Source organism: Pimephales promelas, chromosome 14 (genome assembly GCF_988280905.1).
Source record: "Pimephales promelas chromosome 14, fPimPro1.hap1.1, whole genome shotgun sequence".
Lineage (NCBI taxonomy): Eukaryota > Metazoa > Chordata > Actinopteri > Cypriniformes > Leuciscidae > Pimephales > Pimephales promelas.
In genome coordinates, this window is record NC_142782.1 from 34,384,220 (window position 1) to 34,403,981 (window position 19,762).

At 33.7% G+C, this 19,762-nt stretch overlaps 1 protein-coding gene across 3 annotated transcripts in view; it reads left to right on the forward strand.

Annotated features, from left to right (window-relative positions):
• dtx1 (deltex E3 ubiquitin ligase 1) overlaps positions 1–19,762 on the forward strand; it is a 51,705-nt gene that overhangs the window by 22,118 nt on the left and 9,825 nt on the right. For all 3 annotated transcript variants that reach the window (XM_089119915.1, XM_089119916.1, XM_089119914.1), the window contains exons 3-7: positions 8,869–9,577; positions 16,266–16,327; positions 17,281–17,442; positions 17,721–17,782; positions 17,866–18,024. In XM_089119915.1, coding sequence (XP_088976041.1) covers positions 8,869–9,577; positions 16,266–16,327; positions 17,281–17,442; positions 17,721–17,782; positions 17,866–18,024 — 1,154 coding nt within the window. The remainder of the gene's footprint in view (positions 1–8,868; positions 9,578–16,265; positions 16,328–17,280; positions 17,443–17,720; positions 17,783–17,865; positions 18,025–19,762) is intronic.

Sequence of the window (19,762 nt, forward strand, 5' to 3'; positions counted from 1 at the left end):
TATATTATAAATAACTGAATAAGTGTCTGATGAATTTAAGTAAAATATTTAGTGTTTAAAACAATTATGATTTCATAGAGTATTGTTTTATTACACACAACACTCAAATATCTCAGACTGTTTGTCAAATAGCAAAATAGCCTACAACATCGCAAGAACAAAATATACATCCAACGTAAATCACATGTATACCGAATAAACTTGGACAAATAAGGCCATGGGTAATTAACGTTAGTTGTTTCTCTGTCCTCCAAATCTGAATAATCATAATATGGGTGTGTCAACCCACTTATGTGCGTCAGTGAACCGTTAGCCGCAAGATGTGTGATTAAACAACAGGTGGCGGTAATGGCAAAAAATGAGTTTGTAATTTAACAAGAAGATGAAAATCCTTGCGCTGATTTGCGCAGGCTCAACAAACGCAAAGTAGCTTTAGCTCGCGCTACACCGCTACTTGCTGCAAAAAGTAGTTAGCTACTGGAAAAGCTACACTGTTTAAAAAGCAACTGAGCTACTGCCAAGCTACTGAAAAATGTAGTTAAGTTAGTAGCGTCGCTACTCCCCAACACTGCGGACCCATTGAATTCGACACAGAATGCTGTATTTTAAAGGGTTAGTTGACCCAAAAATGAAAATTCTGTCAGTATTTACTCACCCTCATGTTGTTTCAACCCCGTAAGACCTTCGTTCATCTTCGGAACACAAATTAAGATATTTAAGATATTAAGATCGCTCCTGCATACTAGTCCATAGGCTTCTTGAGGGAATGACTCTTGCTGGCATCGAAAAGTCATTAAAGACATCGTTAAAATAGTCCAAGTGACTACAGGGGCTCAATTTTAACTTTATCAAACGACAAGAACACTTTTTGTGCGCAAAAAAACAACAAAAATAACGACTTTATTTCAACTATTCACTTCCTTCTCCATGGGCCTGTAGTCAGTTAACGTAGTGTGATTGCGTAGAGCTACGTCACACGTAGGCTCACTATTGGCCGACGCTGGTCGTGTGTGTGATGCGTGTGACGTACAATAACAGAAGCTTACACTATTAAACTAGTAACCTGACTAGTTGAAATAAAGTCGTTATTTTTGTTGTTTTTTTGCGCACAAAAGTGTTCTCGTCGTTTGATAAAGTTAAGATTGAGCCACTGTAGTCACTTGGACTATTTTAACGATGTCTTTAATGACTTTTCGAGGACAGCAAGTCATTCCCTCAAGAAGCCTATGGACTAGTATGCAGGAGCGATCTTAATATCTTAAATATCTTAATTTGTGTTCCGAAGATGAACGAAGGTCTTACGGGGTTGAAACAACATGAGGGTGAGTAAATACTGACAGAATGTTAATTTTTGGGTGAACTAACCCTTTAACGATATATGGAGGAGATTTGAAACGATTAGAGATAAGGAGGAGCTGCGATATAAACCAAATGCTATTGGCTATTTAAAAAATGGGAGGAGCTGCTCAGTATGTCCCGCCCTCTCTTCCTGTTTCATTGGAAATTCTGTCAACTCATTGAATAATGATATTTTACAGACCCCAAACTTTTGGAAACAAGTGTGTGTTGAAGCTGCTGCTTAATTTCTGCAAAACTAATGGCACCAAAACATAATGATTGTTTTCTTCGGCTCCGCCTCTTGTCTTCTATTTGTCAGGCACACAGGTAGTCCCGCCCCCAAACTCACGCCATTGGTCGAGTCAGAATATAGACACATCGCACGCTGCTGATGTAGGCGTCATGTGTGTGTTTTACAGGCCATCATCTGACAGATGAGTTGTTGAACTCGCAGGGCAGTTCATTACAGCAGCCTCTTCTTTATTCTCATCACGTTTGCACACTGAAGCATTTTAAAACAATTAACCTGTAAAGGTGATGTAGGAGAGCCAAGACACCTCTCTCTCTCTCTCTCTCTCTGGTCAGCACTTGTTTTGTCTTGACTGGGGGAATGAATAATATCAGCCAGATGCTTTTTGGCAGGAGCTCCCCATGCGGCCGATCCAAAATGGAGTAGCGTAGGGCCACAGTTTCCACTTTTCTCATTAGGAATGACAGCCAAATGTGCTCTTAGAAGGATCTGCAGTCTCAAGGTGAATTATAATCAGCCAGGACACGCCACGTCCTTTTGTTCACACTTATTTTACTTTCTTGCATGAAGTTTGACGCAAGATTATTTATGTTAACTAAACCCATAAAAAAAACATATGAAGAGTTCAGATGCAAAAGCCTCTAAATGCCATTTGAAATTTTCTTCTTTAATGATGATTTTTATCAAACTTGTATATTTAAGTTCAGTAATTTCACTTAAATAACAATTAATAGGTAATTATCATTGTCATTTAAGTGAAATCACTGAACTTAAATATACAAGCATGATAAAAATTATCATTCTAGAAGAAAATTTCAAATGGCACTTAGAGGCTTTTGCATCTGAACTCTTCATATTTCTTACATGCAATAAAATAAACGTTAACTGAAATAAAATAAAATATAAAAAGTGTAATCTCAATTTTTCATTTAGATTAACTTGAACTACTAAAATAACTAAAACTTAGATAAAAAATATAAAAAAAAATTACAGATATATTTTTTAAAAACGAATAAAAATGACAAATACATGCAACAAACTTTAAATTAAACTAAAAAGTAATATTAACTATTAATTATGATAATACAATAAAACTTGTTCTGCTTAGCAACACATTTCATATAGAGTGATGTCAAAATCTCTGATTAATAGTGTTTGTTAGTTATCATTGAGATACTATTATTGTTTTTTTATATTTTGAATTAGTTTTTAGTTTAGCATTTTCTCCACAGTTTGAGCAATTTTAATACTGCATTTGTTTTAGTAATATTATAATTTTTAATTTGAGCAATATTTTTATTTTATTTTAGTATTTCATCTTAAACAAAAAGAGAAATATAACCTCTTTTATTTCAAGTAACAACAACGTGTTTTATGGTTTTGGTTTTAGTAAACGATATGACCCGGATGGATCCCACTAAGTTTGTTTCATTGCTTATCTTAGCATTTTTCTGACATGATTCGAATGCGGTGGAATGACAGGCTCCGCCTCCAGATTGTTTGATTAGAGGCTCCGCCCCCACCAGTGTGTGGGAATAGTGGAGGTGTTGAACTGCTTTGGTTTATCACGGGGTTTTCCACCGAGTGTGTGTGTGAGAGAATGCGTTCTGGGTTTTTCTGACAGGAAATACAGTGGTCTTATCTGAAACACTCGCATCACAGCAAAGCGTGGAGTTTACTGTAGTACATCATAGTGTGTGTGTGAATCTGTGTAGTCAAGTGGGCATAATCGGTGCTGACGCTCACACACTGGGCATCACAGGGGCAGCGGACACTTGTGTATCAACTTCCTTTGGCGCAGGACGGTCACGATGCATCTACACGTGTGTGTGTGTGTTTTGGGTTCTCTGCAGTCATGGCTTAGAGCTACAGTCTTTTAAGTCCTTGTTTTCTGCAAGCTCTGCAGGAACGCTGCTAATAACAGCCGCGCAGGGTTCACATGAGCAAAGCAGTATCTGTATCGGTACAATGGCCAAGTGATTATATCTCTGTTCAGATAAAATCTGATGTGCGTTTGGGGACGTTTTACATTTCCTTTGTTATTGCAAATTCTGGTTTATTATCAGATCTGATCACACATTTACAACAATATTCAAGATTTTGATAAAGAGCTGATAAATAAAACCTGAATAAATAGACCTGAAAATATTTTAGAGCTTTGCCTAACAAGAAAAATATTTATTTTTATTAATTTATCTGACTTTTCTCAGAAATCTCTTGTAAAATTAGGCTACGTCACATATTGTTCAGTTTTTAAAATAATAAATGTCTTTTAATATTTATAATTAATATTATTTTATAATATTGTATAGATCGTATAATAAAATAAATGTTAAACAATAAATCATAATAATAATGAAATAATGTAAGAATACTCAAATTTAAATTTGCAACAAATGCATCAATGTTTAATACATATAATTAATATTATTTTATAATATTGTATAGATCGTATAATAAAATAAATGTTAATTAAATAAATAAATAGATACAAATAAATCATAATAATAATGAAATAATGTAAGAATACTCAAATTTAAATTTGCAACAAATGCATCAATGTTTAATACATATAATTAATATTATTTTATATTATTAATAATATTATTCATAATATTTTCTAATATTTTATATATTATAATATATATATTTTTAAACGTTCAAATATTCAAATATAAAAATACAACAATATTCAAAGCAAAGGCCACACAACTTTTCCAGTCATTCGATATATATTAGTAAAATCTATATTGTTTTACTTCCAGGTACTGTAGAGTTTGGCATTACTAGACTAATGTTTGAAACATGTATAAAAATTTAATGAAAAAGATTTTTTTTTAATTATTTGCCTGACTTTTCAGATCTAGAAATCACTATATATATATATACGTTCAGTCAGATGTTCTGTTTCTGGATAAGTGAGCGAGTCTTAACCAGAAGAGCCGTGAGACGAGACCGAGAAGACGACACACACACACACACACGGGCCGGCAGGACGAGAGGCCGGATGAGCGAGTGTGAAGGGAAAGTGTGAGGTTTGGGTTCAGGGAAGACGACGGATGAGGATAAAATCATCGAGGATCCGACGGGATGTGACCAGAGCATTCAGGAAGGACATGGAGAAAGTGTGTGTGTGTGTGTGTGTTTTCCTTAACTCTGTGTTCAAGAGTTGGTCTCAGTAAAAAAGAGAACAGAACATCATAGTGTGTGTTTGTTTGTGTGTCTGTGTGTGTGTGTGTGTGTGTGTGTGCGAGAGAGAGTGAGTGAGTGTGTTTGTGTGTGAGAGTGTGTTTGTGTGAGTGTTTCTGTATTTGTGTGAGAGAGTGTGTGAATATGTGTTTTTGTGTGTTTGTTTGTATGTGTGTTTGTGTATATTTGTGTGTGTTTGTGTGAGAGTGTCTGTGTGTAAGTATCTGTGTGTGTGTATTTGTGTTTGTGTGTGAGAGAGAGAGTCTGTGTGTGTGAGAGAGTGTGTGTGTGTGTGTGTGTGAGAGAGAGAGTGTGTGAATATGTGTGAGTGTGTGTTTGTGCATTTGTGTGTGTGTTTGTCTATCTGTGTACATTTGTGTGTTTATGTGAGTGTCTGTGTGTACGTATCTGTGTGTGTGCATGCGAGAGAGAGAGAGAGAGAGAGAGAGAGAGAGAGAGTGTGAGTGTTTGTGTGTGTGTGTATCTTTAGGCTGATCACTAAATCTTCCAAATAATGTCAAACCTCATCAGAATTAGGGCTCAAATTAATCACAATCGTAATAAAATCGCTGCGATGCGAACGTGAATCTCTGAACCGCAGGATCTTCCGCCGCATTTGAATATATGGTGAATAATAACATCAGTAAAGAGTAAAGACGCTTCCAAACATTGAGACAGACAGCAAATATTCTTTCATAATGGTGATATTGATTAAAAACCGTGATATATTTATTGTTTTGTCCAGATCACACTCGGCTCTAATCAGAATTACACAGCCAATGTATCGTAGTGGTTCACTGTTGTTCCAGAATCTCTCTGTATGATTTATGGTGTGTATGTTCACGTTCACACACACATGACCTTGCTGTAAGTCACATTGAGCCGGCGGAGTCAGAGCATCATGATTAGTCCTGCGGGAAACTTTCATCCAGTCCTTCCAGGAAACGAGGAACGCCGAGATCTCCAGATCTGTCGAGCCCACTAGAATTCTTTTTTGGGTTTATATAACATACAATAATAAACTCGCTTTTTTAAACACATTAGTTGGTTTTCATATCACAATATGGCAATGAATGGGTGGATTTTAAATAATTTTACTACTTTTATTTGATGTTTTTTCTCTCTAAATGAAATGCTTTTGAATGTTTTTTTATTAAAAATAATTCCACTCATAAACATCCTGTTCAAGGGCTCATAACATTCACACACTCTTGCGTAGAATATGTCCAGATGTACAAGTAAAAATAAAAAATAATTAACAACATTTAAAATAAACAATGTGAACAGAACAAACATCAACATGGGCCTAGTTCCCCTAGAGTTAGTTCAATAAAAAGTTGCAACGAATATGTAATTTTTTCCATAATGTAATATTTCTTAAAATTGTTTGGCGACTAAGGCTGTCAAACGATTTATCGTGATTAATTGCATCCAAAATAAAAGTTTGTGTTTACATAATATAAGTCGGTGGACTGTGTATAATTTTATATATATATATATATATATATATATATATATATATATATATATATATTAGGGCTGTGCAAAAGTTAATTGCGATTAATCGCATCCAAAATAAAAGTCTGTGTTTACATAAAATATTTTTTTGTGTGCTGTATATAATTATTTTGTATATATAAATACACACACATGCATGTATATATTAAAGAAAATATGTTATTAATATATAAAATATTTATATTTATATAATATAGATTATGAATTTATAAATATATACAGAATTTAAGCGCAAATAAGTCTTAAATATATACATGCATGCATAGGTATTTATATATACAAAATAATTATATACAGCACACACAAATATATTATGTAAACACGGACTTTTATTTTGGATGCGATTAATCGCAATTAACTTTTGCACAGCCCTAATATATATATATATATATATATATATATATATATATATATATAATTATACACACATGCATGTATATTTAAGAAAAAAAATATTATTTATAAAATATGTATATTTATATATAATATAAATTATATAGAAATCTATATACATCTTTACACATGCAAAAAAAATTTTGTAGACTTTACAATAACAAGCAAGCGTATGAAACTTCACCTGCGACCGCTGTCAATAACTATAATGTAAATGAGGAACTGTGTGTGTTGTTGGTGTGAAAGTTCGCAGCTTTAGCGAAACCTTTCGGATTCAGTTTAAGGATGTGACACTTTGAGGTCTGACCTCGGGTCAGTAATGCTGTTATGATTCGCCCCGGGTGGGAGAGTCAGGGTTGGGTTCTTGAGACTCAAGGTCAGTCGTGCTGATGTGTGTGTGTGTGTGTGTGTGTGTCACCTCTCCTCTTCCTCTTCACATCTTCCTCCCGTCACATCCATCCGGTCTGGAGCTTCTTATCAAACACTCATCTGAGAACTGTCACTGTAATATATAATTGCACAATGAGATGAGTACATTGCAGATAATTTGATTGATTCTCAGTTTAAAGCTGCAGTGAGTCATTTCTGAAAAATGCACAGGGCCTCAGAAACTGAAACGTTTTTGACCAAGCGTACACTTAGGCATCACACACAGTCATAAATATCTAAACATTCTTAAATCAAGACGCATTTACTGGAGAAGCAAAAATGACTGAAGATATTAAGTCTTGCTTGATATAAAAATTATTTATATCAATTGGATCAGAAAAATAATCTTGTTTTGCTTCCCTATGAATTAAAGGAGTAGTTCATTTTGAAAAAAAACTTTTGCTGATAATTTACTCGCCCCCATGTCATCCAAGATGTCCATGTCTTTCTTTCTTCAGTCGAAAAGAAATTAAGGTTTTTGATGAAAACATTCCAGGATTTTCTCCATATAATGGACTTCAATGGGGTCCAAACGGTTCAAGGTCCAAATGAGAGTTTCAGTGCAGCTTCAAACGGCTTTAAACGATTCCAGACGATGAATAAGGGTCTCATCAAGCGAAACGAGCGCTCATTTAATAAATAAGTAACAAAGTTTAAGTTTTATAAGCTCAAATGCTCACCTTGCTCTGTTCTGTGATGCGCGTTCGTGACTCTCCTGTTCGAACTCGTTCATCAAAATGAACGGATCGTTTTCGAGTCATTTTTGAAATGTCCGATCGTTTCGCTCGATAAGACCCTTCGTCCCATCGTCTGGAAACGTTTAAAGCCCTTTGAACAGTTTGCATTGTAACTCTCATTTGGACCTTGAACCGTTTGGTCCCCATTGAAGTCCATTACATGGAGAAAATCCTGGAATGTTTTCATCAAAAACCTTAATTTCTTTTCGACTGAAGAAAGAAAGAAAGACATGGACATCTTGGATGACATGGGGGCGAGTAAATTATCAGCAAAAGTTTTTTTTTTTAAAGTGAACTACTCCTTTAAGTTTATTGTTTAGACCCCACTGACAAATAATTGTTGTTGTTTTAGTCACTTACTTAATTTTGATACATTTTCCCCCTGTAGTCAATAATTTTTACTCCTAAAACTCATCTTAGATTACCAAAATTACATTTTTAAACAATCTTTCCTGAAAAAAGTCTCTCACACAAAATATTTTGAATGTAACTCGACACCCTCGCCTCATTTAGTATGTGTGGTTCTATGAATATGCAAATGAGCCCCGCCCCCACTCACTCACTCAGAGATCCACTGGTTGTCGATCACACGTTGATCTGATTGGTTACAAGGTGGTTTGTGACGTCAGAAACACCAGCGATTTCAAAACGTGTCTTTTGTTTTAAGGAGGAAATACTCCGCAATGCTGTCCACTCATCAACTTACACATTGTTTGTCTTAAAGCCGATTAAAAACACCACATAAACAACATTAAAAGCTGGATTTACACCACAGGGGGACTTTAAACAAGTCTTAATATCTTCAGTCATTTTGCTTCTTCTCCAGTAAATCTTGGTTTAAGACTGTTTAGTGTGCTGGAAAACAAGTTGTGTTTTGCTAAGTGAGAACGGGATGATAAATGAGTAAAGTTTATTTTACATTGACATTTGAATGCGTTTGGCAGATGCTTTTATCTCGCACTGCATTATTCACTGTATTAGTTCTTCATCAGTTCTCTCTCTGTCTTTTTCCAGGCACGATGCGTCCCGTCCAGCGCAATTTCTACGACCCGTCCTCGTCTCCGGGAAAGGGCATCGTGTGGGAATGGGAGAACGACTGTGGATTCTGGACTCCTTACGACATGGAGTTGTGCGTGAGCATCCAGAACGCGTACGAGAAGCAGCACCCCTGGCTGGACCTGAGCTCGCTGGGCTTCTGCTACCTGGTGGACTTCGACGGGATGTCCCAAACCAACCGGCAGAGTCAGAGAAAGCGGCGCATTCGTCGGCGGATGGACCTCGCGTATCCGCTAATCGCCGGATCAATCCCCAAATCCCAGTCCTGGCCCGTGGGCACCAACTCGGGAACCCCGTGCACATGCCAGCAGTGCATGCTGGTCCACAGCACACGGGCCGCGTCAAACGCCATCTTGGCTCTGCAGCAGAGGCGGCGGCTCTACGGGACGGACCCGACGAGTGCTGTCGTCAGGCAGAGCAACACCTTCGCCGGCTCCTCCCTCTGGTCGCCCACGACGACTGTTGCTAGGGGACACCATAACAACATAAAGGTCGGTGGAGGTGGAGGCGGGAAGATGGAGATGAACGGCGGGAGTTTCTCGTGTGTCCCTGCGCTCGTGACGCTTCCCACCAATCACACGCTTACGATTAACGGACAGAATAATCTCAACCGGCCGGGAACGCAGCGGATCACCGTGACGACGAGCAGAGGAGCCATTCCTCCAGGGTAAGAGATATTCTATCTATCCATCGATCCATCATCGATTTATCATTCTATCTATCGTTTGTTCATTTGTTCTATCTATCTATCAATCTATCCATCCATCTATCTATGTTATCGTTCTATCTATCATTCTATCGTTCTATCTATCTATCTATCTATCTATCTATCTATCTATCTATCTATCTATCTATCTATCTATCTATCTATCTATCTATCTATCTATCTATCTATCTATCATTCTATCGTTCTATCTATCGTTCTATCGATCTATCTATCCATCTTCTATCTATCTATCGTTCTATCTATTATTCTATTGTTCTATCTATCTATCTATCTATCTATCTATCTATCTATCTATCTATCTATCTATCTATCTATCTATCTATCTATCTATCTATCTATCTATCTATCTATCTATCTATCTATCTATCTATCTATCTATCATTCTATCGTTCTATCTATCGTTCTATCGATCTATCTATCCATCTTCTATCTATCTATCGTTCTATCTATTATTCTATTGTTCTATCTATCTATCGTTCTATCTATCATTCTATATTGTTCTATCTATCTATCTATCGTTCTATCTATTATTCTATTGTTCTATCTATCTATCTATCGTTCTATCTATCATTCTATATTGTTCTATCTATCTATCTATCGTTCTATCTATCATTCTATATTGTTCTATCTATCTATCGTTCTATCTATCTATCTATCTATCTATCATTCTATCGTTCTATTTATCATTCTATATTGTTCTATCTATCTATCTATCTATCTATCTATCTATCTATCTATCTATCTATCTATCTATCTATCTATCTATCTATCTATCTATCTATCTATCTATCGTTCTAGCTATCTATCTATCTATCTATCTATCTATCTATCTATCTATCTATCTATCTATCTATCTATCTATCTATCTATCTATCTATCTATCTATCTATCTATCTATCATTCTATTGTTCTATCTATCTATCGTTCTATCTATCTATCTATCTATCTATCTATCTATCTATCTATCTATCTATCTATCTATCTATCTATCTATCTATCTATCTATCTATCTATCTATCTATCTATCTATCATTCTATTGTTCTATCTATCTATCGTTCTATCTATCTATCTATCTATCTATCTATCTATCTATCTATCTATCTATCATTCTATTGTTCTATCTATCTATCGTTCTATCTATCTATCTATCTATCATTCTATCGTTCTATTTATCATTCTATATTGTTCTATCTATCTATCTATCTATCTATCTATCTATCTATCTATCTATCTATCTATCTATCTATCTATCTATCTATCTATCTATCTATCTATCTATCGTTCTATCTATCTATCTATCTATCTATCTATCTATCTATCTATCTATCTATCTATCTATCTATCTATCTATCTATCTATCTATCTATCTATCTATCTATCTATCTATCTATCTATCTATCTATCTATCTATCTATCATTCTATTGTGCTATCTATCTATCGTTCTATCGTTCTATCTATCTATCTATCTATCTATCTATCTATCTATCTATCTATCTATCTATCTATCTATCTATCTATCTATCTATCTATCTATCTATCTATCTATCTATCTATCTATCTATCTATCATTCTATTGTTCTATCTATCGTTCTATCTTTCTATCGTTTGTTATATCTATCGATAGATAGAAAGGTTTATGTATTATTCATTTTAATATCTTTATTTTGAGCTGTTTGCACTCTTTTGCATCACTTTTCTTTGTTTATTGATGCTATTCAGTTTTGTAGAGATTGAATGCCTTGAACAGAGAAATAATCAATAGTGTCCTTTTGCATCGTGACAGTGAATCAGTCAAACACACTGTGAAACACACACACATTCTCTCTCTCTCTCTCTCACACACACACACACACACACACACACACACACTGCTGCTGTAATGCATCTATAAATCTTGTCCTTTCCTCTGAGCGTGTGAAAATCATTGTTTGAGTGTGTCTTTGGTCGAGTTAAACCGCATGCCAGTGTGTGTGTGTGTGTGTGTGTGTGTGTTTGTGTGAATCGTTTGCCATCCAGGCTGTGATACACAGGGGGAAGATGAATAATGGATCAAGGCAAAACGGAGCCTCAGCAGACACACACACACACACACACACACACACACACACATACTGAAGGGGTGTAAATCCTAGGAAATGTGAAGTTGCGATGAAACCACATCTCTGAACCCACAAACACACTTCAGCAGAAACACAGAGCAGCGCAGAGACGAGAGAGAAAGAGTGTAAATACAGATAAGTTTGCATTGTTCCCAGGCGAGCGGTTCCACACACAGGATGATCGTGGTTCACACACACACACACACACACACACACACACAGATAACATGGTCACATGCAGTAAACACCGCTGTCGATCTCTCAGCTGTGTGACATGAACACACACACATACACAAAGATAGCGTGGTATAAACAAGCATCACGTGTAGTGAACATCGCTGTAGATCTCTCAGCTGTGTGACATGAACACACACACACACACACAGAGAACATCTGCAGTGAACATCTCTCATAGGTTTTCATACTAATGCATTTACACTGTCTATTCCCCCTGAAAGAGTGAGGTCTGGCTAATAAACAGGTTTCATATCTGTCTGAAACTATTTTGACCCTTTTTACAGCGGCGTTAACTCCTCATGAATAATAAATACTGATAAATTCATGTCTGACAATAAAGATATACAACCTGAGAATCATTTTCCCGGACAGTATTCCAGCAATCATGTTCTTCCTCAGTATCTTTGTCTTATATTCCAGTGCAAATATCTAAAAATCCTTAAATCAAGATACATTTGCTTAAGCAAAATGACTTGATAATATTTAGATATTTGTAGTGGAAAAAGACAAAAATACTGAGCAAGAAACTTGAAACGTGAATGAATCACTTTTGAACTTTTCAAACGGCTCAGTTTGATTCATTCGCTCAGTTCACTCACACACCGAACAGTTTCTACATTAAAACACATGATACCAGGATACTTTCAAAAACAGAACGAGCCTCAGATGAAGTGATTTTTACCTGCAATACTTTTTAGGAAATTTGTCAACAATGAAGCAGATCTTTATTGACTCTGTACACTGATTTCACGCAGCCATTTGAAATCGAAAGCGAGGCTCCTGTGGGAAGAATCCCGGAAGTGCAGGTAGATTTAAAACATCTACGTTAGATGGATAGGATATGCATATAGTTCGTTCCTGCTTCTTTTTTTGTTCTAAATATATATTTAAAATGTATTTATAAATTTAGAAATGTCACGGTATATAGTCTAAACTATGAAAGAAATGTATGTACAATTTTAGAACAACAAATTTCTACATTAAACACAATACGCCATCGCATTCGCGACGCTCATATGATTTAAAGCGACACTTCCGGTTTTCTTCCCACCGGAGACAATTCAAAATGACGTGAAATCAGCGTATACCAGATAAAGACAATTCATACCCCATATTAATAACAGGATCAAAATATGTTTGAGGTACAGAAGTTTTTTGCTGATGAAGGATGTGTGTGTGTGTTTGTGTGTATATATATATATATATATATATATATATATATATATATATATATATATATATATGTTCTGCACCGCCACTAGAGGGCAGAGTCGGACAGATGCTGATGACACACACACTCACCAGTGTTCAGGTTTACTCTTCACTGTACATATCTACTCAATTATTCAATGGTTTCTGTTCTCATTAATCTTCACATGAATGTTTGTGAGATTAATCCTCTGAATGTAGTAATTCATTGGTTTTTGTATAGTAACAAACGTTTTTATTTTAAAGTTAAAAATTAATGTGAGACCCTTTAGAATTAGGGCATCTAGAATATCTTATCATATAATTTTATCTTTTCATCATCTTATCTTATCATATTATCGTATCTAATCTTATCATATCATCATTTTATCTTTTCATCATCTTATCTTATCATATTATTCATATGCAGAGCTCCACACACACACACTTGAATAGAATTGAGCAGAATCATTGAATCTGAATTGATAGTTTAGTGCCATTATGAACATGAATATAGGCCTGTGTATGATTCCTAGTGTTGTAAATCAGATGTATCTGTGATCATGTAGTAAGGGTATTTGACAGTCGTTTTCTGACCCATTTCAGTGTTGTTTTTGGCTTACTTAATATATAAACACTAACGGTTTCATAGTTCTATTCAACTCAACGACTGACTTCCTGTTTTACTTCCTGTGAGCGAGTGTGAGATCAGAAGAGGAAGTGTGTGTGTTTGATGAGAGAGGAGAGATGATGGATGCGGATGAAGACTCGTCGGAGGACAGACGGTAGGATCGTTCTCATGTCGGTTCGGCTCGATCACGAGAGTTTGAGATCTGTAACAGACGAGAGATTAGACATCGCGCTGGTTTACTCCTGGAAACAGCTTAACTCGGTTTACAGGCGTATAGAAATGGTTTCATTTAGTTTTATTTGAATGTAAACAAGAAGTAAACCCTGGACAAAGGGTTTTATTGTATATATGTAGGCTAATAATTCCTTTTATCAGATGTTCGTTTCAAACATATTCATTATTTATCTAAGGTATAGGCCAATTAAGTGGAGTTTTTATTTTATTTGATTAATTCATTGAGTTAAGTATTAATTCCATTTCTTAAATGATATATATGTATATGTAATAATTCAATTTATCTGAAATCTTTTTAACGTATACACCAGTTGAGCAAAATCATATTTTTGTTTTTATTTATTTATTTATTTATGTTTTTTTAATATTTTATTTTATGATTTCTACACTGTAAAAATATTTTCAAGATTTGTTATCACAACATATTTTCCTTTGTCAAATCAACTTTATAATAATTTATTTAGTTGAGATAACTTATTATTTTGAGTTTCTGATGATTAAATTAATCTCCTTCATTGTATTAACTCACTTTTTCCAGTTCAATCAACTTAAAATTTTAAGGCAACCCAGGTTACTTACTTTTTAAGTTAAACCAACAATATTTTTTTACAGTGTAGTAATCACAACATTTTTTCTTTTGTCAAATCAACTTAAATAATTTATTTAGTTTAGATAACATATAATTTTGAGTTTCTGATTTTTGAGTTTCTATACATTTCAATGTATACACCAGTTGAGCAAAATCACATTTTATTTAATTTTTATTTTTTTTAATGTTTTTAAATATTTTATTTTATGATTTCTATTGAGTTATATATATATATATATATATATATATATATATATAATATTTTTTTCAATTATTTTATTTTTTTAATTCATTGAGTTATGTATGTAATAATTCCATGTATTAAATGATATATAGGCTAATTGAGAAGATATTTTATTTTATTATTTTATTTGAGGAATGTAATTCAATTTATATGAAATCTTTTTAACGTATACACCAGTTGAGCAAAATCATATTTTTTTTATTTATTTATTTATGTTTTTTTAATATTTTATTTTATGATTTCTGTTGAGTTATATATATATATATATATATAGATCATAATTTCATTTATTAGATGACCTGCAGGCTAATTGAAGTACTTTGAAGTTTTAAATACCATTATTAAACATTCAGTATATATAAATATAAAATATACCAAAGTATCCAAGCCACTGCAGTATTTTTCGGGATCATTTCAGTATTGATGTGCTTTGTGTTTTTTTTTTTTTTTTTTAGTACAACCTGAAGTTTAGAGTACTAGAAATACTATTTTACATCAGTATTCACTCATCTATGTGTCAGAAACACATTCTGTGCAGAGTTAAATCCAATATTAAATCAAATTGCCTATAACCATTTGTTAAAGTGTTTATTTATCCATAAAAAACTATGTATGAACATGGACAGACTGAAGCGGCCCGGTTCTAGATCAATATCATTCCAATGCAGCCACATAGCAACACCTTAGCAACCACCCAAAACATCCTAGCAGTGTCCCTGAGATGCTATTTTAGTTTGAATTAATATTTGTATTTTTTTATTTTGCGAGTAAACATCTTAACTCTGCACAAAAATAATAAAAACACTATAATAACTAGAATAGCATGTCGTTTCAGCCACTAGATCTAATCAGTGTGCACAAGAGAAATGAAACCAGACAGAGAGCGATGCATTAATAGCTGAAACATGATTAGAAATTGAAACTAGTTTTTGTGCCGTGCCTGAAAGATATCCGGGCTTTTCAGTAAACAGCAGTGAGATTCTCTTGATTTGAGATGAAGGCCTGTTTATGTGCTGGATTGGCTGATCTTCTCTCCTTAGGGATGAAAGACTCATTTTCTGTGCTTTATTAATTAGTTTTTGTTCCTCATGTGATCCGATAAGCTGTAATGATGCGTCTTCCCCCCCGCTGATGTAATTAAGATGATATTCAGATCTTCTTTCTGTTCACGTGTGTGTGTGTGTGATCTGATGGAGGCGTCGTGTTTCTTGTTTTTCTCTCACTGGATGCTGATTGGTCCGTTCAGAACTTAATTTGATTGGACGGTTCCACTGGCATGAGCGGATGAGGAAGTGTGTGAGTGTTTGGGATGCATGTTCAGAGGGTTGGATGGTCTCTTGTTGTACGTCTGCAGATGTTTAGTGGAGATGTGTCATTGACTGTGTTGATGTCTGTGGTTCTCAGGGTTCCTGCACTTCCTGTGAAGAATCTCACTGGACCCGGACCCGTCCACCCGGCCCTAGCAGGTACAACACCAGAACGTTGCACTCCGTTTAGTGCAAAAATATCAAAACTTTTATTATATTATTTGATTTTAATATTTTGCTCTGTACAATATATATATATATATATATATATATATATATATATAATTAAAATTTTAATTTAGGAAGTAAACAGATTAGCTCTTAGTAATTGTTTAATTTTTATCATTTTTATTTTGTTTTATTTTGGAAGTAAACAACTGTACAAAGTTATATTATTTTTTAAAATAATTTTATTAAACGAGTAATAATTCTGTACAAAGGTATTTAAAAATGTTTTAATGTATTTTAGTATTTATAATTTCTATTTTATTTAATTTTGCATGTAAACAGCCTAACTTGCAAAGTTATATTATTTTTTTTTTAAATAATTTTAACTCTGCACAAAGGTATTTATAAATGGTTTCATTTATTTTAGTATTTTTATTTAATTTAATTTTGCATGTAAACAGCTTAACTTGCAAAGTTATATAATTTATTTTATTTTATTTCACAAGTAATGACTGTACAAAGCTAAATAAAAATGGTTTATTGTATTATTTTTATTTAATTTTTCAAGTAAACGGCATAACTCTACAAAAGTATTTGAAAATCGTTTTATTATTTTTATTTTATTTTCAAGTAAACTGCTTAACTCTGTACAGAAGTATATAATACTGTTTTATTATTTTATTTGATATTTTGTTTAAGTACAGTAAATAGCTGAAATCTGCACCAAGGTGTATAGAAATAGTTTTTAATCTTTATTTTTTATTATTATTGTAACATGCAAGTAAAATAAGTACCAAAGAAAGATAAAAAAGGACAAAATCAGGAATAAATGAAGAAAAAATATCACATACTAAACTGTTGTATTGGCACATAAACAAGCTTCACACACATATACTGTGATCTGAAAGCATGTAATGTTGTGTGTGTGTGTGTGTGTGTGTCAGGAATGACGGGGATCCTGCTGTGTGCGGCTGGGCTCCCGGTGTGTTTGACCCGCGCGCCTAAACCCGTCCTGCACCCGCCGGCGCTCAACAAGAGCGACATCAAACCAGTGCCGGGAATCAACAGCATCCGCCGCAAGACCAAGAAGAAGCACCTGCGCAAAGGTCAGGCAGCAGAAAATTATACAAATAATGAATATATTAATTATTTTTTTATTTGTTACACTTTTTATTTTAACATGCGAGTAAAATAAGGACCAATAAATGATTTTAACTCAAATATTTGTATTTATTTTATTTTTAATTACATTTTATGCAAGTGAACAAATTATGATTTTGTTTTTTTTAAATGTCATAGATTAAGAAAGAGTTCCAGGATCCAGATTAATACTGCGCTGTGATTTGGATCTGAATCATTTGTTTGTTTGGTCTCTTTCTTCCAGGTAAAAACCCAGAGGATGTTGTTCGCCGGTACACAGAGAAAGTCAAAGCGGCTCCAGACGAGGTGAATCCTGCACACATGTGATTAATGAGGGTCATGTGACGGGGTTGTGGGTCAGTGTGTTACTCATGTTTGATATCCGGCAGGATTGCACGATCTGCATGGAGAGACTGGCCACGGCGTCCGGATACGAGGGAGTGCTCAACAACAAGGCCATCAAACCCGAACTGGTCGGCAAACTGGGAAAGTGTGGCCACTTGTACCATCTCCTGTGTCTGGTGGCCATGTACAACAACGGCAATAAGGTCAGACCCGGAGGAACGCTCTGCTCGTGTCATTTTCTTCATAGAGTTCAACAAGTTCTAAGCCTTTAACCAAAACAATGATTTTGTTTAGATCACAATCACAATGTTTGATATATTTGTGCTGGAAAACCAGACAGAAACACTGAGGAAGAACATCATGTTTTGCAGTGTTGCCTTTTTTTAATTTCAATTTAAACATTAAAACGTCTTTATATGTTAATATCAATATATTACTGCATATATTTTAATGTCACTATACAAAAAATGAGAATATGGTGCAAAAGTTCATTTATTTCAGTAATTCAACTTAAAAGGTGAAACTAATATATTATATAGACTCATTACATGCAAAGTGAGATATTTCAAGGGTTTATTTGTTATAATTGTGATGATTATGGCTTACAGATATGAAAACCTTTTCACAATATTCTCATTTTGAATTTGGGGTTTTTCATAAGCTGTAAGACATAATCAGAATTGTAGAATGTAGAATTTTTTTAATGAATAATTCTACATAAATATGTAAGCGAGTTAAAAAATAAATAAAAATAAATAGGGCTGGGGAACGATTAATCATGATTAATCGCATCCAAAATAAAACTTTGTGTTTACATAATATATGTGTGTGTAGTGTGTGTATAATTTTTTGTATATATAAATACACACACATACTTGTATACAATTATGAAAAATGTGTTATTAATGTATCAAATATTTATATTTATATATAATATTAATTATGTATAAATATTTATAAAGTATATACATGCAAATATTTCAAAATAAATACATGCATGTGTGTGTTTATATATACAAAATAATTACACACACTTCACACACTTATATTATGTAAACACAAACTTTTATTTTGGATGTGATTAATCGCAATTAATCTTTGCGATTAATCTTTATATATATATTAGGGCTGTGCAAAAGTTAATTGCGATTAATCGCATCCAAAATAAAGGTCTGTGTTTACATAATATATTTGTGTGTGCTGTATATAATTATTTTGTATATATAAATACCTATGCATGCATGTATATATTTAAGAATTATTTGCGCTTAAATTCTGTATATATTTATAAATACATAATCTATATTATATAAATATAAATATTTTATATATGAATAACACATTTTCTTAAATATATACATGCATGTGTGTATTTATATATACAAAATAATTATATATACAGCACACACAAATATACTATGTAAACACAGACTTTTATTTTGGATGCGATTAATCGCAATTAATTTTTGCACAGCCCTAATATATATATATATATAAATGATTTTTTTTTTTTTTTTTTTGCAGTTTAATATTATTATTATTGTTATTATTATAACCTTTATTTTATGAGGAAGAGCACATTGAGATTAAGAGCGTCCTGGCCAAGACTGACAGACAAATAACATCCATCAATACATACACATATACACACACAATCAGTTTCAGTTTAGTTAAAACATCTACGTTTCATTCTCCAAATCGATTAAAACTACTTTAAAAGTGTCCAATGAAAGCAGTTCCCTCAGTTTCAAGGCGAAGGGAGCATCAAATTGAAATGCATTTTTGCCGATTTCAGACTCCGTACCACTGGAACAGACAGTAAGCTATAGCTACAAACATACTTTATTATTGTAATACTATAATTGAAGCACAGACTATGTCTCGCATTATGACTTTGCTCATCGTTAATTAAACGCATCAGAGCTTCAAACATGAGTATTG